Source organism: Spermophilus citellus (genome assembly GCF_964194105.1).
Source record: "Spermophilus citellus genome assembly, chromosome: 3".
In the NCBI taxonomy this organism is placed as follows: Eukaryota; Metazoa; Chordata; class Mammalia; order Rodentia; family Sciuridae; genus Spermophilus; species Spermophilus citellus.
Window position 1 is genome coordinate 171083737 of NC_138184.1, and position 24043 is coordinate 171107779.

The 24043-nt window shown below is 35.7% G+C and overlaps 1 protein-coding gene across 3 annotated transcripts in view; it reads left to right on the forward strand.

The window, feature by feature from the left end:
• Nucleotides 1–24043, forward strand: part of MAGI2 (membrane associated guanylate kinase, WW and PDZ domain containing 2) — a 1381189-nt gene that overhangs the window by 1141741 nt on the left and 215405 nt on the right. For all 3 annotated transcript variants that reach the window (XM_081288532.1, XM_081288533.1, XM_081288534.1), the window contains exon 10: nucleotides 7190–7828. In XM_081288532.1, the coding sequence (XP_081144658.1) occupies nucleotides 7190–7828 (639 nt within the window). The remainder of the gene's footprint in view (nucleotides 1–7189; nucleotides 7829–24043) is intronic.

The window sequence follows — 24043 nt, forward strand, 5'->3', positions numbered from 1 at the left end:
GTGTTTCCCAGTGTATAAATACGGGTAGCAATGGCTATCTCAAGTAGATTCAGTCAGGATTAGGTGAGATAAGAGTTTGTGAATGCCACATAAATATTCAATATATTAAGATGATAGTCACTGTGGTCAGATATTCCAGGCGCTGTTCAGTGGGTTGAAGAATTGTGCTGTCAGAAAGAGTAACTCAAAGAGGTAATTTTACCCTCAGTAATCAGAGGTTCAGAAAAGAAGTAAAAAGGTGAAGCTGGCCTCAGGAGGTGACTAGGTTTTTTTTGTTTTTGGTTTTTTTTTTTTTTTTTTGGAGACAAGCAAGAGCAAAAGCAGGATCCATAGCACAGAGGCTGGAGACAAAACATCATGTGTGGGGCATGGCCCAAAGTTCAGGCCACCTACAGCACAGTGGGTGGGGAGAAGGCAGAAGACACTGAGAATATGCACTGAGTACCTTGTATGTGGCACTGGACAGTTTGGACTAAACTATATAAGCAAACACTAAAGGATGTTAAGGAGAAAGATCATGGAGTCATGGAGTATATGAGTGGAGATGAATTGAAGGGAGGCTGGTAGAAGGCAGGGTCCAGTACTTTGCAACCTCTGGCCTTACTACCTTCAATGTGCAGGGCATTCACCCCACCTGGTTCCTGAGCCAATCCTGGTCAAAAGATGAGCTCTGTTAGCAATGTCCCATCTGTTCCCACAGGCCAATGTGGGGTGAGATTGGAGAACCCCATCATCCACAAGCTCACTTAGTCCTCTCATATGCTCGGCTTCCCTTTCCTCCTTCCATTGTCTTTCCTGCTATGACACCAGAAAGCCCAGCAAAGAGACTGTTGCAGATGTTGATATACAGATGGTAAGAATCTGATAGGACAGTAGTGGTAGTAGGAGAAGAAAGGAAGAAACTAAATGAAGAACTGCCCTGGGGGGAAAAAAGAAAGAAAGGAAGAAAGAAAAAAGAACAATCTAAGAGCTGGGATCCAACATCCTTTGCTTTAGAATTTCAGAGTGAGTAAAGGACTTTAGAGACAGGTCTTCTAGTCCAGTTCTGTCTTTTTTGTAACATGAAACATGGTTCATGGTAGTAATTGAATATATGTATTATCTTTTTGTGGGGGAGGTTTATACAGAAGATTGAACTCAGGGGCACTTGACCACTGAGTCACATCCCCAGCCCTACTTTGTGTTTTATTTAGAGACAGGGTCTCACTGAATTGCTTAGTGTCTGGCCACTGCTGAGGCCGGCTTTGAACTCGAAATTCTCCAGTCTCAGCCTCCCAGGCCACTGGGATTACAGGCATGTGCCACCGCGCCCTGCTGTATGTATTATCTTTGCTGGAAAAATTCATGAATAAATGAGGAATAAGACCCAGAAATCTTTTAACGCAACTAGTTATTGGCGTACCTGGCATAAAAACAAACCTCCTAACTTGAAAATTGTTGCTTTCTTTGTTATGCCACCCTTGGCTTCAGAATGTATAGAACAGTACTAAAACCTTATCTGAACCTTATTTTAACGCTAATGAGCTTGATTCACCTCATTTTTATTTCAATGTCATTTATGTTTCACATCAAAATTCATAAATTGAAATTCTTCTGATGAAAGAATTTTACATTCCATAACCTAAGCAGTTGTTTTTGTCTACCAAATTTTATTGAGTTATATTCAAACAGATGCTTAAAGTCAGTAGGACCATGGTAAGGTCCACTTCCAAAGTGGAATTCTTCTCCAACTGATGTCTGCTTTTATAACTCTCACTTTAAGAGGAGCACTTGGGAGTTTTATAAATGGCTTCAAATTGTTCTAAAAGAATGATTCTCTTGTCTTTATAAGAACAGAAACAGAGGAAATTATTTTTATTTTTAGCGAAAGAAATTAGATTTAGATATAAGAAAAAATATTTGAGCAATAAGAGTCATAGAAACTTATAGCTGATCATCAAGGAAAGTGAGGAAAAAGACAAGGACCAGTTTATCTCTGGAGCCTTTCCACTTTGTGACCCAGTTGAGAGCATGCCAAGCCCCACACATCTGGTGATCTGAATGCCACCCAGAGCCACCACCACACAGTTCAGATCTGCATCTGTCCACCTAAGCCCTCCACTCCAACCACACTGTGTTCAAATTCCAGAAGGGAATGTGCAATCCAAGGATGCTTTTACAAATCACTAGTCTTCCTCACTGGGAAATGGTACAGGTAGAAGAATGAGCATATCTCTCCTTTCAAATATTTATGAGAACATTAGCAAATAGTTTCATAGAATTTAGTAGCTTCTTTAATTTTTTAAAAAATTAGGATTTATTCTTTCTCCTAGCTTTTTTTTTTATTTTCTAACCTTTGCCAGCCATTTAAAATTGTTTAAATATATGTATTTTTATATAGAACATATGGGATGCTTCACCATTTACATAACATTTTCACAGACAGCATCTCTTCCCTCTGAGGTGGGTAGAACAGCTATTATTGTCCTTTTGTAGATGAGGAAACTCATGTTAAATTAATTGTTCAAAGATCAGCACAAGGAGACCCAACTTTGGGTCTTGGTCCATCTACCATACCACAATGCTTCATTTTGGAAAATAAATTTCAACAAGAATAATTATTTTCAGCTTTAACTGAGGTATGAGAAGCACACCTCCAAAGGTACATGTCAGCGTTGATTATGTTGCGAAATATAATGAACTCGGATAAACATTATGATTATAATATGTGTATTTTTACAAAAGTATATATTGTTACAAACTAACAGAAGCTTCAGAAAATAAGTTCAAACAAATCAGCTGAAAAGAAACAACAAAACAATAATTTTTTAATGCAGAGTGCATGCAATTGGTAGAATGGGAGCTGTAGTGAGAATTTTTTGGCTTTTTTCAAAAATCTATTTGACTTGGAAAAAGCAGAAGTTAGAAACTCTAAAGTGGAGGTAGTAAATTTAGCTATGAAATCTTTTCCAGTTTTCCTCTGATTAAATCTTTCCATCCTGTATTCAGTGAGAATCTATCCTAGATATCTAAAGAATTTTCAGCATATTATGGGGAAAACTGGGAATAGGTAGGAATCCCACAGAAGAATATGGTCCAAAATGAACCTTCAAGTCACAAACATGAGATGGGAGTGATTTGAGTAGGAAAAATGGAAGAGGTCTTTCAAGAGTAAGGAAAGAAATGAATTTGTTGGGATGAAGTTATCCACAGAAAGGAATTAGACATGAGCATAGAAGATTAGCAGAATTCAACTAAAATGCAAATTGCAAGTTGGAAGTTGTGAATAGTAAATATCCAGCCTCATAAGATGGTAACTTATTAGCTGGTGAAGAGAGAAATAAGTAGGAAAGATTATTAGTGAAGAGGGTAGACAAGTAGGTCTAGAGAATGAGTAGTTTGAACTTGATGAAATAGGCTCTAAGATGAGAATTATTTTAGTCTAGTCCTCCAAAGCTGTGGTTAAGGAAAGTAGACAGCACTAGTAAGAGACACCGAAAAAGAAGATTCTATAGGCCACAGTGACTCAAAGAAGGTGGGAGTAAAGATACACAAAAATAACTCTGACTTAAACAATGCTTTATGAAAAGTGCCCTATTTTATCCAAAATGATGAGGTATCCATGAGCTATCCAATGCTGCATTTTGATTTCCATGACTAAGAGAGAGATCATTTTAGAACATAGTCTCATAAAGGACAATTTTAAGCCTCCTGTTTCATTAGCCTCACTCTCCCTCACTTGCTCTTTGAAACTCCTGGTTGGGAGTCAGGTCATTGAGAGACCACACCTACAGGACACCAGTCTCATCAGTCACACTCATCTTGACTAAGAGGATTCAGGTCAATAGCCCTAAAACTATCTGGCCTAAATATGGCCGTGTAGGAAACAATGTACCCTTCCAGGCAATATAGTTATGAAAATATGCACTTAGCTTTCAAAAAAATGTATCATCTTATTTTTACAGAAAACCTTTCCTTGGTAAAATTAAAAGTGTTTTCACAAGCATGATCTCATTCTCACAGTAGCCCTGCAACAAGGAAATGGAGGAGATATTTTCATTCCCATTTTATAAAAGAAGTTGAGAGATGGCAAGATCAAATGACTCCTTTACCATTCTCCCTCTTAAGTAGGCCAGAAGGTTGGAGCCAGAGCCAAAGTTCCTAAGGACATCTCTTTTTGTGCTCTTAAACCCAGTCTTTCTCAGGAGTTGGCTTGGCACTATGGGATGATATATACCAGGTGGCTCATATTTTTCTTTCACAACATGTAAATGACATTCATACAGCACAGTCTATAAATATCCTACCCAATCAGTTCTATCTGCACAAGCAAATGTTTGCTTACATCTCTGTCTACAGAAGTTTTTTGACTTGACACATTATCTAGGCATCTATATATTCTTTAAAGTGCACAGTTCAGTACTGTCAGGTGTTAGGTAGTTTTATGCTTTGATAACTGAGCACTCATCTTTTACATTCAGAGATCTATGTAACTCCTAAAGATATTGTTGCGGCATTCTTTATTGCTTGCTTGATGGCTTGAAAAATTGCTCTGAGTGGAAAATATCCATAAATTTTAAAAGGCACCCTAACTAAGAATCACAGACAGTTCTCGTTTCCATTTTGAAATAGAAAGATCACATTAAAAATCAAAAATAAGTAATATTAATCAATACAATTCAAGTGACTATTCTTTAGACCTGGCAGGGAACCTAGAAAGCTTTGAACATTACCTTAGTTCTTTTCCCCTAGCAGAAGGGAGGGGAGAATAAAATATGCTTGGGGACTGGGGAGGGGGTCATCAGCATTGGTTAAGTTAGGGAAAGCTTTAGAGGAAAGTGGCATCCATTACCTTCCTGCCCTTTGTTGCTCACTCTGAAACCCAGTGCTTCCACAGTCATATTCAAGTTGTCCTTGATTATCATTCTCATGGGGATATCTTGATGGGAATGTTTGGATTTTATAGAGGAATAAAATCAAGGACAAATAATAACTATTAAAATAGCAATCATCATTGCATGATAATTTACAGCTTATAAACCTTTAACTTCTATAGTCTTATAAGTTATTTCCAAGAAAACAGTAAGTTGATATTATTACTGTTCTTCATTACTTTAGAAGGCTCTGAGTCACAGAGGATTCAAGTGAGTTTTTGGAAGTCACACAGCTAGTAGGTGATGGAGTGAAAGCCTAGACCAGTCTTTACTGCTATCCCAGGCAGCCTCCCAACCCACAGAGAATGTTGAATAAAGAATGCATGTGGTCATCAAAAATAGTCAACGGGAAAATAAAAAAGAGTCACCAAATAGGAATATTGGGGAAATGAGATGCATCAAGAGGAAACCCAAATCATCAATAAATATATGGAAACATGCTTACCCCCACTAGCAATCTGGGAAATGCAAGTTAAAAACCATGATCGCATCAACTAGATTTATAAAAATTAAGTCTGAGTATAACAAGTATTGTGCCAGATGAGGAGCAATGATAATTCTGACACACTACCAATTATGGTGTTAAACAATATGACCCATTTGTTGATCTTTTGCCCTTATCTAACAGGAAGATCACATGGCCTGTGCTCAGCAATTCTATGACAAGGTTCATAGCTCAGAAGAACACTCCCACAGAGCATAGGAGCCATGGAAAGAGGTTCATAACAGAATAATTTTTAATAGGCAAAAATTTGTAAGAATCCAAGTGTCTATTAATAAGAAAATGAATAAATCTTAATAAATAGTAATATAGCCATTCAATAGATAATGTTTCAATGAAAATTAATGAATTAAAGATATAAGTATCAAATAGATGAGTATCACAAATATATTTTAAGGAAACAGAATATTAAAATGTTAAATTTACAAAAGATTTAAAACATGCAAAGCATTTTAGGGATTATCATTATCTGGGGGTTAGAAATAATCTCCTATGAGTATCCAAGTATGACATAAGCACATGTAAATGACAAGCCTCAAATGCAGGACAATGGTTATTTTTGGAAATGGCAATATGGGAACACAAGTAGGAGACAAGATGCTAACCAAAAATGTTTCAACTACTATGAGCAATTTTGTAATCATTAAGTTGAAAGGTTGTACACAGAATAAATCCCTAACCATGGTCACTATCCATTTCAGAATTATCCTGACAAATTGATGTCTACTGAGTTGTTCATTTGACAGTCTGTGAGAATATGTCTCTTCACCCCTCCTATACTCTTAGGAATAGTCAGAAACAATCTCTATTTGCAAGTTAAATTTTCAATTATTATGGTTTTTGAGGATAAAAATACCAATCCATGATAGAACGATTCTCCAAAAATAAAATGGTTATTCATACGTAATTGAAAATTTTAAAACAATTATCTCAAACAACCATGTCTTTCTGCATTTTAAGAAGGAAAAAATATTCTTCTGAATGTTTTATAATGAACAATTTGTATTCAGGGCATTTCTCCTATCGTAAAGTTAGCTTCTAACTGTTAGACCTCTGCAAATATGTTATATTTCATTGGAGAGAAAAGACAAATGTCATTGTTGAAAATGATCAACAGAAATATCAATTTATCTAAGATTAGAGGATGAGCCTATAGCAGCTTCTGGTTTGAATGCCAGCGTCCCAAATCTTTTGCATCCTATTTTAACAACAATATTAATAATGGTCCACCTTTATTGAGAGTTCACCATGTTTTAGGCACGGTGCCAAACATTTTTCCTTCATTATATCATTTCGTCTTCATAACAACTTTACAAATGAAGAACTGTGGTACCAAACACCCAGATATGAGTGCTTCCTTTTTCATCCAAATCTCATGGCCATCACTTCTTAGTACTTTGGAAACTCTATTAACTGAACTGCACCAAAAATACAAGTGAGGATGAAAAAGAAGCTTGCAATCTATGTTTCTTCAAGGCACAAACTCTTCTAACCTTTTCTTTCTTAGCCTTCCTTTCTGAATATGAAGTTGTTTCTGAATTTCAAGAATAACCAGAGTCTTTTTTACCCAGCATTTGATCATTTTACTTGTTGGCAGACCTGTTGTAACCTTGAGTCACCTACAGTGAATTTAAGTATTATTCTAATTGATTTTCTCACTGCTTACTGAGACACCGAGCACCTCTTTCACTAGTCTCATAAATAATTCCATTTTTCTCTGTTGACGTTAATTGAACTTACCTCATGTTGTCAATCTCTCTTTTTTTCCTTGCAGGTGATGTCATTGTCTATATTAATGAAGTTTGTGTCCTTGGACACACTCATGCAGATGTTGTCAAACTTTTCCAGTCTGTTCCCATTGGTCAGAGTGTCAACCTGGTATTGTGTCGTGGCTACCCTTTGCCCTTTGATCCTGAAGATCCTGCTAACAGTATGGTGCCACCCCTTGCAATAATGGAAAGGCCACCTCCAGTGATGGTCAATGGAAGACATAACTATGAAACCTATTTGGAATACATTTCTCGGACCTCACAGTCAGTTCCAGATATAACAGATCGGCCACCTCATTCTTTGCACTCCATGCCAGCCGATGGTCAGCTAGATGGCACGTATCCACCACCTGTCCATGACGACAATGTGTCTATGGCTTCATCTGGGGCCACCCAAGCTGAACTTATGACCTTAACCATTGTGAAAGGTGCCCAGGGCTTTGGCTTCACTATTGCTGACAGTCCTACAGGACAGCGAGTGAAACAAATACTTGACATTCAGGGATGCCCTGGCCTGTGTGAAGGCGACCTCATTGTTGAGATCAACCAGCAGAATGTACAGAACCTGAGCCATACAGAAGTAGTGGATATACTTAAGGACTGCCCTATTGGAAGTGAGACTTCTTTGATCATCCATCGAGGAGGTAAGACACACACTGATTCAGCAATGTAGTAAAATGGCCAGACACTTTATAATATTGTTAAAATGGAGGTTTCTGTAGGGGGGAAAGAAATCGTGCTTCTAATTTTCTTCTAATGTTTTCATGAAGAAAACATGAACATGGGAAACTGTGTTTTTTTAAATTTTGAGAATATATATTTTCATATTTTATATCTAACAACAATAATAGTGCTTTCAATATATTGACATGAACTTGGACAGTAAATATTGAATCCCCATGAATGAGCTGTATTTCCAACATTCATTAGTGCACCAGTTATAGAAAATTCAGTCTGGTTGCCCATTGATTTAAGTAAAAAACCTGCTTTTCCAAGGTAAGCAATGCTTTGAATTGTGCCTGGGATTCCAGACCAGGAGGTGGAAGCTAGTTCAACTCTTGCTGATCTCAATAAGGATTAATCTCAATAATTAGGAGCTAAGTTGCTATTAAAAAAATATCCTTTCAGAGTTCTTAATAGGGTTTTTCAGGACACTTCTTCCACTATTTTAGGACACTATTATGGATATTGTTGTTGAAGCAACACCTTATCTCGGTGCTCCAGCAACAGTTATCCATGGAGCCTCCCATGACCCAGGAAGTAAGTAATAGAAAAGGGCCAGAGTTGAAACTCTGGGCTGAATATTCTGAGTGACATCTGGAAATGGGAACAGGGAAGAGTGGTGTGAGTTCTGATTCCTTGTTGTTTCTTCTCTACTTTCTCTGTGAGGAAGGAATGGGGCAAAGCCGAGCATTCCCCTTTCACTTCTCTGCTGCTGAACTCTTTTTGACAAGTGAAACTGGAGCAGGAAGGAGGAAAGAGGTTACTGATAAAGATACTGCAAGGCAAAATATAAAGAAACTATTGTCATGTATGTAATAAATAAACAAAAAATAAATTGAGGTTAGTAAAATATTGAGATCGATAGGAAAAAAAAAAGACTCAGTGGAAGTCTTGGTTTTCTCATCTACCAGCTGTGGGACTTAGAACTCGTAAAGTCTATGAGCCACATCTGGTCTGTTACTACAGACAGTAATGCCACCTCCCCCAGGGGTAGTGTCCTAGAACTGAGTGTCCTGCAGTAGGTGCTCGCTATTTATCTGTTGAGTCTCAATTAGCACTGAAGCTTCAGCAGAGATGGCTCAGAAGGAGCAGTGCTGTGAGGAACTCAGGCATGAAGAACGCAAGGTATGGCGGACATACGTGATCGCCTATTTTGAAGTGCTAAACTCAACATGAAAGCCCTGTCAGTTTGCAAGCGAAAGAAATCAAAGTTGAAAGAAGCACCATTTGTGATTTATTTCACCCTCTTCAAGGAAGTATTATGTTGTTGATTCACCAAATACTTTGTAATTGTGAACGACACTATAAAAAGTATTATGTGCCTACATTACAAAGGGAAATTAATATAATAGCAAAATGACCTTAAATTTGCTCTTCTTAAGGAGTTGTTAGAAAATTGGACTTGAATTTTGGTAATTAAAATGCTGACAATGGATTTTAATTGTTCCCATGGTTTAAGATTAATACACATATTCCTAATTAACTAGCTGTCATGTTCATAATGTCCAATTGAAAAATCAAACTTTGGGAAGAGTTTCTTGATGTTAGTATAACAGAAAGCCACCATGCAGGATCCACTCCATGATTCACAGAAATGAATTTGGATGCATTTAATTTAAAATGGCTTCTTAGTAAGAAAAGTGACTTTGAAATACTTTATTTATATTATTACTTTATTTTATATTACTTTATTTATGTTATTAAATTTTGGACATTTCTGAAAACATTTTTCTGTGGGCCTACTTTTAGCTAGAGCCCCTGCTCACACCCCCACTCCCTCATTCTCTTGCTTTCTCGTTTAATCCTCAGGTAATCAAAGTTTTGTTGGCATTTTGCTTGTGTTGGGGGAGGTGAGTGCTTTGCTTTTATATTTTGGCTAGTGTAGAATTGTAGGATGTAGTAGGCTGAGATAATTAGAATACTTCTAGTCACAGACCTCTTGAGTTTTCCCGAATTCCCACAATGTGCACCCATTGGAAATTAGCACCATTTTTTCGTGATAAGTTTCACTTTGATGATCTTATTATAGGCTACTCAGAAGTACTCCTGACCTGAGCAGGGTCACCAGCCCAGTCCTTATATCAGGACCATGGTTGGTTGATTGTTTTTAATTATTTACTACTACTTTTTTATTTATGATGTAATAATGTACATGGTTTAATTCTTTAAGCAAATAATGTCAGAAAATACACAATGAAAAGTAATTATCTGTTCTATCCCATATTTTTAAGTCCTTTTTCCCAGAGGCAAACATGTTTTTGGTATATATACTTCCAGAAAGATTATCATCTACTGGCACACATATGTGCTATATGTGATATAGGTAGGATGATATAAAAATATTTTGCCTCAAAGTGTCTTGGTTATAAGGATGTTTTTAACTTTTTAAATATGTGCCATGCATAATTTACATGCTATAAAATTCACAAAGCATTACAAGTATATACACTTCATTAAGTTTTAAATTTTTATGCTAGAGTTGTATAACAAGCACGATCATCTGTGGATCATCCATCATCCTGAGTTCCTTTTTCCCATTGTTTGCCTATTCCCTCTCCTACCTCTAGTCCCAGGTAACCACAAATTTGCTTTCTAAATAGTTTATTTTTGTAAGTAGAATATTTTTATAAGTTGAATCATAGAATATATAGTATTTTTCAAAGCATAAAAGTTTAAAAGAATTATTCAACAGATGTGTGTCCAAGTAGTTTGTTTCTTTTACTACCCAGTAGTATTCCATTGTATGGACCTTTCTTGTACATTTGCCAGTGGGTGGGCATTTGACAAAACTGAATTTGCAGAAATGTGAAGGCTTACTTCTAGAATCTTTATTCTGTTTCACTGATCTGTATATCTACTTGTGCTAATAGCATGCTTTCTAGATTATTGTAGCTTTATGTTATGCCTCGAAATCAGAGAATGTTTGTGAATCCTCCAGTTTTTTTTTCTCCCTTTTCAAAATGATCTTGGCTATTCAAGGTCCTTTGCATTCTCATAGACAAAAAAAAATTTTTATGATTGGATTTTTAATTGTTTTAAATAAAAGTCCTGCTGAGATTTCAGTGTTATGTTGAATCTATAGTTTCCCAGATTAGCATTAAGCCTTTCACTTCTCATATGTATCTTCATTTATTTTGATCTTCTTTAATTTCTCTCGGTGACGGTTTATAATCTTCAGTGTGCAAATTTTGTACATTTGTTAAACTTATTCCTAGATGTTTTATTCTTTCTAATATTATTGTACATAAAATTGTTCTTAATGTTATTTTCAATTATTCATTGCTAATATATATATATAAGTATTTGATTTTTGGTTTTGATCTTGTACACTGCAACTGTATCAAACTCACTGTTTAAGTCTAGGGACTTTTGTAGCTTCCACAGTATTTTCTACCTAGTTACTATTTCTTTCAGTAACACGTCTTCCTTTTCTCCTTTCCAGCCTGTATGCCTTTGAAAGCTTCCCTTTGCCTTATTATACAATTTAGAACTCTCTGCATGCTGTCGAGTAGGAGACATACAAGCAGACGTCCTTACCTTCCCTAGTTAAAAGAGAAAGCTTTAGCCTTAGAACATTAAGTATGATTTTTAGGTGCAGGGTTTTTATATGCCCTTATCAAGTTGAGGAAGTTTTATTTAATTAGACTTTTAGTAATCAATGGGTCTTGAGCTTCATCAAATTTTTTCTGCACCTATTAAAATGACCATGTAATTTTATTCTCTTATCCTGTTAAAATAGTATATTATGTAATATAATTTTTAGATGTTGGACTAATTTTATATTCCTAGTTTAACTCCACTTGGTCATGGTGTCTCATTTTTTTTTTGTAAGTTGTTGGATTCTGTTTCCATATATTTTGCTAAGGATTTTTAAACCTCCTTGGGCAGGGGGTTGTTCTGTTGTTTTCTTTACATGTGATGTCTCTGTCTGGATGAAAGCGCCAACCCCTTTTGCTTTCTAAAAAAATTTGGGTTCACATAGTATTTCTACCTTAAAAGTTTGATAAAATTCCCTCATGGTGTCATCTAGGCTAGGCTTTTATTTGTTAAAATATCTTTTTAGTTGTTAACTCAATTTATTTTCTTGATTTAGGTCTCTTCCAGTTTTCTTTTTCTTTGTGAATCAATTTTGGTAATTTGTGTTTCTGTATCTAAGAACCAACTTTTGGATTCATTGATTTTCTTTGTCTTTCCAGGGGAGGGAGGTGTTTGTTTTGTTTCAATAGTTTTCACTCTGATCTTTCTAATTTCATCTCTTCCACTTATTTATGTTTGGTCTACTTTTCCTTTTCTATCTTTTTGAAGTAGATGCTCAGATGAGGGATTTTAGTTCTCTTTCTAATAAAGATATTTAATGCTACAAATTCACTTTAAACACTTCTTTAGCTAAATTCCACAACTTTTGAAATACCATGCTTTCCTTTTTCACTCAGCTTAAAATATTTGCTTATTTTTTCTTGTAATTTCTTCTTTGGATCATAGATTACTTAGAAATGTGTTACTTATTTTTCAAACATTTGGGATTTTCTAATTCTTCTTCTATTGTTGATTTTTAATCATTTGATTGTGGAAGACCTAATTTATATGATTTCAGGTCTTATTAATATATTGCACTTGTATAATAGCTTAGTGTCTTGCCTTCTTAATTTAATTTGGTTTGAAGGGTTTTATATATGCATTCAGAAATATGTTCCATTATTTTAATTCTTACAATCAGATACCCTCAAATGGATATTTTTGTTGTTTTCAGTCATTTTCTATTATAAAAATAATGTATCTCTAATCTATCTGCACAAGAGTATAGAGCTATAATAATCTATAATATAGATTCATTCTTTCATTCCCTTTTCTTCTTAAACACCCACTATGTGACAGACTATTTTTTTTGTTTGTGTTTTGTTTTGTTTGGCACTGGAGACAAAGTAATCAACAGAGATAAATGTATCCTTTTTCTCATGGAGTTAATATTCTATTGGACAGAGACAGATGGGTAATAAATACCAATGTAAGTACATTCTTTCTTTATTGCATTTATATCTACCCCCAGAGCTTTTATATCATCTTATTTCTCTCTTTGTTTTCTTCATTTCATTCCCTGGGCCTTGGGCACATACATTCATGCCACATAGAATTAACAAACACTTTGCCTCCTGTTTTCTTATTTGCATACCTCTGACTCATTTGATACATTTAACTGCTGTTTCCTGAACAATATTAATAATGGAGATTATGGAAATTTCTGTCTTAATTCATGAGTTAAGTGGAAACAGTCTCATTTTATACAATCAATCACAACACTGGCTTTTCACTTTGAGATTAATTTTACCATGTTAAGGACATGCCCCACAACTCCATTTCATTAGGAATCTTTATCAAAAATGGATAATGTCAGGACTGGGGTTGTGGCTCAGTGATAGAGCATTTGCCTAGCATGTGTGAGTTATTGGGTTCGATTCTCACTACCACATATAAATATATGAAGAAAATAAAGACCCATCAACATCTAAAAAAATATTTTTTAAAAAATGGGTAATGTGACTAGGCATGGTGGCACATGCCTGTAATCCCAGTGACTCAACAAGCTAATAGATCCCAAATTCAGGGCAGCCTCAGCAACTTAAAACTTAAACTTTGAAACCTTGTCTCAAAATAAAAAATAAAAGGGGTTAAGGAAGTAAATCAATGCTAGAACATCCCTGCATTCAGTCCCCAGCATGGCAAAAAAGAAAAAATGTATAACTAATTTTATCAAAAGCTTTGTTAGCATCTATGAAAATGATAGTTATTTTCTCCTTTAATTTATCACCGTGATAAATTGTATTAAGGGATTCAATAGTATTGGACTATCCAAAATTCTATTTGTTTATGTAAAATTTTGCACTAACATTAATTTATGATATTGGTATGAAGTTTTCTTTTTTTGTTATACTTTTACTATTAAAGTTATGCTCTTCATAAAAGAAATAGCTCTCCTTTCTCTGCTAGGAAACAATTGCATTGAAATTATCTACAATGTACATCATTGAAGTGATCTAGTTCTGGTGTATTGTGTTTTGCTTTTATTTTTGTTGTTGTTGTTGTTGTTATTGTTGTTTGGTTTGTTTAGTTTGGTTTGATGTAAGGATCTGCACCCTCTTAGAACTTTCTCATTTTCTTCCATCATGATTAATCTTAGAGTTTCTGTATTGCCTGGGCTCAGTTTTTATAATGTATGATTATCCTTCAAAATTATCTCTCTCAGTCATGTTTTCCAATATATTTCAATAGCATTCTCTATTTTTCTTGCAATTTCCACTTTACCTAAAAGTATTTCTATTATTCTCATTTCTTAGTAGTGCTATTTTCTTAATTAGACTGACTAACATTTTTATATTTTAATGGTTCAGGAAATATACTAGTTTATTTATAAATAATTTGTTGGCTAATGCTCAACCTAATATGGAACAGGAAATCATTACAGTCTTTGCAATGGAGGCTCTTTGATGTCTGGGATAAAGAAAACCCAGGCTAATTGCCAGCATCAATGCTTATCTAACATTTTTCTCTGATTTAGATTAAAATTCAACAAAGTTCCATATATTATTTGTGAACCTCCTTTAAATTGCATTTGATTGGGTTTTGAAACTTTCTCTTCCTATACCTATTCTTCCCTTTTTATGCAGAATATATTAGATAATGCAAAACTTCTCTTTTTTTAACATTAAAAGAAAATTCAATGTTTGAAGTGTACCATAGATTATATCAGAGCTGTGTTTGAGGAAAAAGCATAAAATTATATACAAAGAGAATTGTATTTATATAAAAAAATTCTTCAAAATTAAAAAAAAAAACGTAATTATCAGAAGAAATATTGTATCCCAATTTTAAACTATATAGAGAAAAATATGAAAAGTAATGCTATAAGAACTATTGGTATTTTTAATAGTTCTAATACTTTTTTCTAAAACATTTTTAATTAAAAATAATTTCATATTCATGGGGAAAAAATGCAAGTACACCATATACCATTTGCCCATGTCACTGTTAATATTTGGTCCTACTTGTTTCATAAGTTGTGTGTGTGTGTGTGCATGTGTGTGTATGTGTGTTTTTGAACTATTTGAGAGTTTCATACATTAATCCCTTTACCCCAAAATATTTTTGTATTTGTTTCATGTTGCTCTTTGTTTGAGAAATATTCAAGTAGTCACTTGGTTAAAGCTATAGAAGACACTTTTAATGAAGCAGTTAGGAAAAATCCACCATGACCACATAAACAAATAAAAGACTTAAGAAATCATCAAAACATGTTTAAGCAGCAAAAACAGATTTAAAGTCTCACCAGTCATAAGGATCTGACACAGGAACATTTCTGACAGAAAAGCATGGGTTATTTGAAAATATTGGTATTCCGAGAGATTAGGAGAATTTCAAAATGAATATTCCACATTGAATATTATTCAAAATAAGCTGACTTTCCATTTGGTGTCAGTATATAAAAATACACGACTTAGTAACAAATCTGCAGCATGAGTTGTAAATGGCATGATATACTGGCTGCTATATTAACAAATATGTCCTCAAGTCTTAGTAACTTAACACAATAACATTCTGCTCTCCATTCATGTAATTTCCAGCACATGTGTTCCTGTATTGGCATATCTCTTAGCTCTCCTCCAAACAGGGATCCAGGCTTCTTCTTTCTGGTAGATCTCTGTATACTGTGACCTACCAGATCACATGAATCTCAGAAGACATCCCCCTACTAGGTGCTCCTTAACCAGCTCACAGCTAAAATGAGAAACAGTGAGTGCAGTATCATTAAAAAAGGCTTCAGGGGCCAGTGCTAGAAGGAGTGTATATCACTTCTTTCCACATTGTATTGGTAAGAACTCTGTTCTGGATCCCATTAACCACACACACAAAAAGAAACAAAGAAAGCTAGGAGATGCCATTATGTGATACTCAGAGCATTTGAGGAATGGTTTGAATTCACACAAGTAGTAGACACTTCACCCTTGATAGTCCTCATATGTTATCTATACCTTGACCTGAATCTCAGGGATATATAATTATTGGTTATGTTAAATCATAGATGAAAACTTTTGTGCTGTGATTTTGTATGGGCTTTTGAGGTACACTCAAGCCACCAGCATATCTATTAAATTTTAGAAAGCATTCTCATATTTTCATTTTCAACTTTCTTGAAAGAATTTAGAATTAGACTTAGGCTTGGCCATAGTTCAGTAGCTCTGAACTATAAATATCCAAGTAGAGATATCTAAGTATATATCAATGACAATATTCCCCATCCTGAACATGAAAACACCATGGATCTCAGAAGACATACATATATAGGGAAATTGATGCAAAGATGACCCTGAGGATGAGAGAGAAAAGATAGTGGGAATTCCTGCAGAGTTGTTGCCACACCACTTAGAAGTAGCAGAAACAAAACTCAAACTGAAATTTTCTGACTATAAGTTTGTTGTTGTTTTGGTACAGGGATTGAACCCAGGGATGCTTCATCATTGAGTCACATCTCCAACCCTTTTTATTTTTTATTTTGAGACAGGGTCTTGCTAAGTTGCTTAGGGCCTTGCTAAGTTGTGAGGCTGGCTTTAAACTTGCAATCCTCCTGCCTCAGCCTCCAAGCCACTAGGATTATAGGCATGTGCCACTGCACCTGACCTGACTGTAAGATTTTACATTATATCAGTTTCCCCAAAATTTATGGAAAACAAATCTTTGATGGCTTCTGTTGGCCGTTCTCCTTTGCTCTGAATTTATTTTTTTTTCTTTGATCTACATTTAATAAGCATTTGATGAGGATTTACTGCACGCTCAGCACTGGTCTAGGTGTTAAGAATGCAGTCATAGCAAAGACTCTGCCTCAAGAAGATTATCTCCTAAGAGAAATTAGACAACAATTAATGAAATGCCTGCTGGGCATTGGAAAGAACTAAAACTGAAAAACAGGGTCACAGAGAGGAGAGTAGTGAATGAGGCAGTAGAGAGTAGTGGACAAGGAAGACAGCTCTCTTGGAGTGCAGAAATCAAAAGGAAGTGAGGCAGTGAACTGTATGGATATTGAAGAAAGAGCAGAGTATCCAGGGTCCTGGGGCAGGCTGTGCTTGGTGTAGACAGGTCAGCAACAAGGGGTTACAGTGGCTGAAGCTCAGTAGGGAAGAGGTGGAATGTAGATGAGATCAGAGAGATTGGTGGGGGTGGAGCAAAACCGATCATGTAGTCTGGCGTAGCCATGGACCATATAAAGGACTTTGGGTTTCACTTTTGAATGAAATGATGAGCTGTGGTAACAGAGGAGTGACGTAACACAGTAAAAGGCTCATGCTGGCTGCTGTGTTGAGAATAGACTGTTGGTGAGCCAGGATGGAAAAACAAAGATGAGCAAACGGCTTTCACAGCAATCTACATGAGAGATGAAGAAAGCTTGGAGCAGGACCATAGGAGTGAAGGTGGTGGGAAATGGAGAATATAATTCAAAGGAAGAACCACAGGACTTGACAATGGATGGGAATGGGGGATATAAGAGAAAGAGGAATCCACGCCTGCTAAGTTTTTGACCTAAGCAACTAGAAGAGCAATTGCCCCTTATTGATGAAAGGAATATAATAGATGAGCATGGGCATAGCGGGAGGAAGCAGGAATCAAGAGCCCTGTTTGGAACATTTCAAGCTTGAGATGCCTCTTAAATATCCAAGTAGAGATGATTGGCACGTGAAGGGTAGTTAAAGCCGGATACTGATTGAGAACATCTAAAGAGTGAGTATCAATAAGCAAGAGAAACATTCTAAGGACTGGGAGCCTCCAATTTTAAAGATCAGGGGGGTGACTAGCAAATGGCTATATAAAAGCATGGCTTGTAAAGGAAAAGAAACATTAACAGAGGGGTTCCTGTGGCTTTATGAAGGAAAATGTTTCAAGATGGAAGGGGTAAACAGTTGTGGCAAGTTCCGAATGAAATCGGGATGAGAATTTAGAATTAAATTTGACAGAGGTTCAAATGAGTTAACATGACCACTCAAATCAGTTGGGGGAAAAAAATGAATTTTTTCTTCTATTCGGTTGCCTAATTGATGAGAAGTCGATCAGTGTTTCAGTCACTTGAGAACAAAGCCCCCTTCATGTTTGAATCTGCAGTGTGCATTTATTTGCATGGGCTGTGATTTTGTGTATACGTGGGGTGGGGAGATTATACTTTCTCCCTTTTCCATTGTCCTGGATTATCTTTATTTTCTGCCATTCAACTCAAGTGAGACCAACTTCTTATCACCAAAAGAGCTAACTTTCCTGTTCATGCCAATGTCTAATTTATGTGAGATGTTCTGTGGCAGGTTCCAAAAGGAAGAGCTGTGATACTTAATGTGTTTCTGCATCATTCATTGAAAGCTTATGAGGGGGGCTGGGGATGTGGCTCAAGCGGTAGCGCGCTCGCCTGGCATGCGTGCGGCCCTGGTTCGATCCTCAGCACCACATACCAACAAAGATGTTGTGTCCGCCGAGAACTAAAAAATAAATATTAAAAATTCTCTCTCTCTCTCTCTCTCTCTCTCTCTCTCTCTTTAAAAAAAAAAAAAAAGAAAGCTTATGAGGGGGAATGGCAACCATTATCAGGAGGTTCTTGGAAACAAGTTAGTTTTCCAATCATCCCTTTGTCATAAAGTTCAAGTACATAAAAATAAAAAATTTAAAAACTGTAGTTTCAATTTAACTCAAAAAGTACCCTGTTTTATCCCCTTACCCACATGTGCGCGCACACACATCAGTTAAGTGTAAGTGGGGTTAATTATCAATTTGTTCTATCTAAAATTATATCCATTGGTAATTTCTAAGTTTAAATGGAAGAAGAAATAGCAGAAGTGTTTTATAGATGGCAAATCCAATATGCGTGTAACAAGATATAACTGTTAATCACTGACCTAATCTTAACCCTTTACTTATCCCATTTACTAATTTGAGAATATCTTCAATGCAAAACAGAAAAGAGTGAAGATGTACATTCATCACAATCACCTCTCTAATTGCTCTAGTGGAGATAAACAGAAATGCCAATTCAGAGAAACTGCTGGTTTTTAAAATCTTAATTTAAAATAGCTAATTTCCCTCAAGAGCAAGGACTAAGTCTTATTTACCATTTTTCTCTCAGAGCTTGGCATGCACATTTGTTGAATTATTTTATTGTTATGACATTGGGGAGAGAACGATATTCACAAAACAAAATCAGGAAGATGCATGTGTGAGTCCAGCAATGCAGCTGAGTGTACAAAAACAGAACTATTTTTCTACAGATTTTCTTGTGTCTGGATTTCTAAAGTGACCATAGCAAAGCTCTGTCCTCTTTGGTCCTATACCACGCATTTGCCTAATTTGTCTGTCTTCTTCCTCTTTGTTCATTCCACAAATGTACCAAGTGCTATTCTAAATATGTAAACAGTGAGCAAAATAAATTCTTGTTATGGCATTTGTCGCAAATGGGTAATAACATTAATCCTGTAAATCAACCCACCAGTAATACTAGTTATGTGACTATAAAATTTGCCATTCCACAACATTCTCAGAAACATACAGGATTATTGACATTAGATGATGAAAAACTCACTTAACTGAAATCAGAATACCAGGTTTCTAGTACAATCTGTGCTGCTCATACACATGGTAACTTTGAGCATGTCAGTTAGGTTTTCTGCCCACCAGCTTCTTGTTTTTAAATCAAAGATAATGTGCAACATCCATATCATCTCGAACTCTAGCATTCTCAAGGTCTCTGAGTTACAACTGTGCCTTCATTAGTTGTAGATCCCAGGAGAAAGGAGTCATTAAAGAATAGTTGGTTTTCTACATATTAAGCATAAACTTAAATCCTGCCTCCTCCTGGTTCACAGTAGTAATTCCCTTGCGCTCACAGTCCTAAGTTTATTAACCTTATACTACTTGGCAGTAGTAGCAGAATATGAGATCTCAAAAAAATGAGGGATGAAAAAGGAAAGAGGCAATCATGGTTTTAGCCAATAATTCTAAAACTGTAGAAAGATGGTCAAATTTATAATTACGTAAAATACATTCAGTCAGTGAATTACTTTTAAGTGTGAGGAAGGAATCTTCATGCCTTTTCATTAAGACTTTTTTGAAAAAAGTAACATCGAATCTAAAAATAACCAGTATACAATATTTTTGCCAAGTAAGTCTCAAATTTTTCTGTTTCTATAAATTTTAATACCTAAATAACAAAAAAATCTACCTCTTGAGTGTAATAAATTCTATTTTGATAATTATGCTGGTCATGTCAAGAAGACGTTTTGCCTCTGGAATGCTAGTTGCTCAGGCATGAGAGCAGAAATTTATAGTGGACTGTGTGCAATCAGAGCTACATACAAGAGAATTCCAGATGGTAAATGCCAGAAATTTTGCCATGAAGACTGCTGAATCACAATGCTTACATATAATAGGTTCTTACTTGTTGCATAAATGAATGAAATCACCTACCACTTTATCTGGCTATAAAACATTATGAAGTCATGTTCATTTTCATATTACAGAATATGAAACCATAGACTTTTAATGAATATAAATTCTACCAAAAAGTACAAATGAAAATAATTGCAGTTTTTATACCATATTAATGAAAGTTATGCTAATTGCCCTAAAATTTAAAGAAAATGTATTACGTTTTGCCTCTCCTCCTAATTAGCATTATTTCACAATGTGGGGTACTTTTATGGAGAATTTTGTAGTGCATTAGATAAATCAATTTTATATTTCCAGTAGAGTGAATTTTAATGAGTATGATAATGCATTTCATTTCAAAAACAGTTTTATGTTCCAAAGCGTCTTCTACTAGTAGATTGGGAAAAGTTGTTCCAAAGTAAAACTTCCACTTAAAATTTCAAATAAAATATAGTTAGAAGTATAAATGAATCCATTTTGTATAAATGGCTATAAATTCGGGATAAATATTTCATTTGAGCTATGTATTTTCTATATGTTAAAAAATATTCAAAATATTTATGCCAGCCATTTAAAGTGACTTAAATGTCTTCTAAATACTACTTGTCACCCTATATACAGAAAAAAATAAATGAAAACATTAATGACTATTAAAACATTAATTAAATCCACAGTAGCTGGAGTTAATTGAATACGCCATCATTCCAAGGGCTTATGTATAAATTCTTCTCTCACACCTCAGAGACTAGCCTATCATTTCTTCTTCCCTTCTGGTTTCAGAGGAAGACTTGTAGGTCCTCCATTCAAGGACGCTAGCTTCATCTTGATTGGAAGGAAATCACTTCTGTCTACTCAAGGAGCTGCTTCATCAGTATCTTCCTTATCAGGGAAACTGTTATAATTTGCTTTTTCTCTGGACACCTTACCCCAGCTTATATACTTGCCCAAATTTATCCCATCCTTTAAGACAATTTCCTTGATTCTGCATTGCCCTCCAGCAATGGTCCTTTCTCTTTTCTTTTATTCACAGTCAACTTTCCTGAAAGATCATCCATTTATGTACCTACGTATATCCCACCCTATTCCATACATCATTTAAGATAGCTATTCTTGGAGGAATAGTCTTCACTTCACATCTATGCTTCCTTACCTGCTGTTGTACCTACTTTATGCCTACCTTTGTCTGGTTTCTGTCCCCACTATACTTCTGAAAAATCTTCTCCCTGAGGTTGACAATGGCTTCCTACTTAAAGTCTAAAGGGATTTCTCATTTCTTCCAGAATCTCTCCTCCCTTGGCTTTCAGGACACCAATCTCCTCTGGATATCCTCCTACTCCTTCTCAGACTCTCAGAATCCCTTTCTTTGTCCAATCCTTGAAAAGTGACATTCCCCAGCTTTGGTTGCTTATAACTCTTTTGTTATATTATTTGAAACCATATCACCACAACCGTGGCCACCCAGATAATGTTATCCACTTTTATCATTTTATTTCTCTTCTTAAAATCTGTTCTTCTGTTCCTTATTAACTTATCACATTTCAATATGAGTGCCTCTTATGTCCTATAAGTTTAACCAATAACTTGTTATGGATATATTTGAAACAAATATATGACCTAGAATTAAAAACCATGTAAAAAAGTATAGTGGTTAAAAGCAGCACCTCATTTTGCAATAATAAACTTCCTGAGTGGCCAAATCATGAATAAGCACTTTTGATCTCCGCTAACAGACCTGCTCAACTGACACCCACTCCAGTAGGTTCCATTGTACAGGAATAAATAAGGTCAATAAGCAGCCTTCTGGCAGGGTGTGGTAGCACAAGCCTGTAATCCTAGTGGCTTGGGAGGCCAAGCAAGAGGATCTCAAGTTTGAGGCCAGCCTTAGCTAGGCACTAAGCAACTTACCAAGACCATAGACCCTGTCTCAAAATTAAAAAATAAAACACAAAAAGGGCAGGAGATGTTGCTCAGTGGTTAACACCCCCAGGTTCAATCCTCAGTACTGAAAAAGCAAGAGTAACGAGAAAAAGAAAACAAAAAAAGAAACAGCCTACTTCTTGCTTTCGTTTCAAAACCCACAGCCAATCTACACAGCAATGATGGCAGTTTTCTGGTGAGATCTCAGTTCTTCATATATTCATTTTTTTCCCAAGAACTGGAAACACAGATAAGAAGTATGAGAGAGGCTGTACCTTCATAAAGACACGGAATCCATTTCCTGGCCTGACATGTAATGTTCCCTCAAGAGAAAACAGGAAATGGGAAGTGGAGCAGTCACTTAGGGAAATAGAGGTTACAAGTAAAGAATGATTGTACTTCTGGACTTGTGTCCATTTTGAGAATTATATTATAATTAGGCTAATAGCATAGTTGTATAATTCAGGAACACTAAATTAAATTCATTCATGTTTCACAAGATATACAAGTGCTAAGGGAGGAAAAAAATCATGGAAACTGAAGGGAGATCAACAGAGTAGAGGAAAGGGTCAGGGTGGTGGTGGGGATTACTAGGGAATGATGTTGGCTAAATTATAGTGTTATATGATGTTTATGTCCTAATATATAACAATAAATCCCACCATTGTATAACATTACAATGCACCAATAAAAATGGCGGGGAAGGGGAGAGAAAAATCTGTGCTTCTCCCTGGCCTCTACGCTTGATAAGGCTCAATCTTACCTCCAAATCCTCCATTGCCTGGTCCATACCAATCTCTTTAGCTCCATCTTACATCACTCTTTGCACTTAATCAATTCATCCATTCTTCATTCTACCAATATTCATTAAGCACGTACTATGTGTCAGATACCATTAGCTGTTCTGTGATACAGCATAAGCAAAACATGAAAAATGTTTGTCTTCATGGAACTTAATCTCTCCTAGCAACACAAAACAGTTATTGTATCTGTCTTTGTTTATTATTGCAAATTATTTCTTTTCACCAGAAAAAAAAAATCCCCTTTCCTTCTATGTTTTATGACAGACTCCTGTTTATCCTTGCGAATTCAGGTCAGGTGTTACTTCTGCCTGGAAGACTATTCCAGCGTCCCTCATGTACCCAGGAAGCCCTGTAAATCCTCTCCTCATTTCTTCAGGTCAAAGTTCATTAAGTGATATTATTGGCATTTCCATTATCCCCCTTCAGAATTTCTCAGAAGAATCCAACAAAGGCATATTATACCTTCTAGACTGGGAGATGCCTGGCCTTTTAAAAATTGTAAATGGAGCAGTAATCCAAGTGATTCTGGCATCCACACACTCTGGCCAGTGGATCTCTGCTTGTAAGGAATCCACACAACACGGATCTGGTCTAGTTGAGAGGACAATTTACTGCTCTAAACAGTCTTGCGCATATATATATCCTGTGAAATATGAATGAATTTAATTTAGTGTTCCTGCATTATACAACTATGCTATTAGCCTAATTATAATATAATTCTCAAAATGGACACAAATCCAGCAGTACAATCATTCTTTACTTGTAATCTCTAGTTCCCTAAACACTCTTTTAGCAGAAGATGTGAGCTATATTGTATCCCCGTCTGTATCTGTACCTTTTAAGTATTTAGTAAATAGTGTTTAGCCATTTGCTCCTCCAGAAAAGCCTCTTAAATTCATGAGTTTCTTTGCCAATTTTGTTCAAAGCTTCACATTTTCCAACAATATACCTTAAAATATATGGATGCAT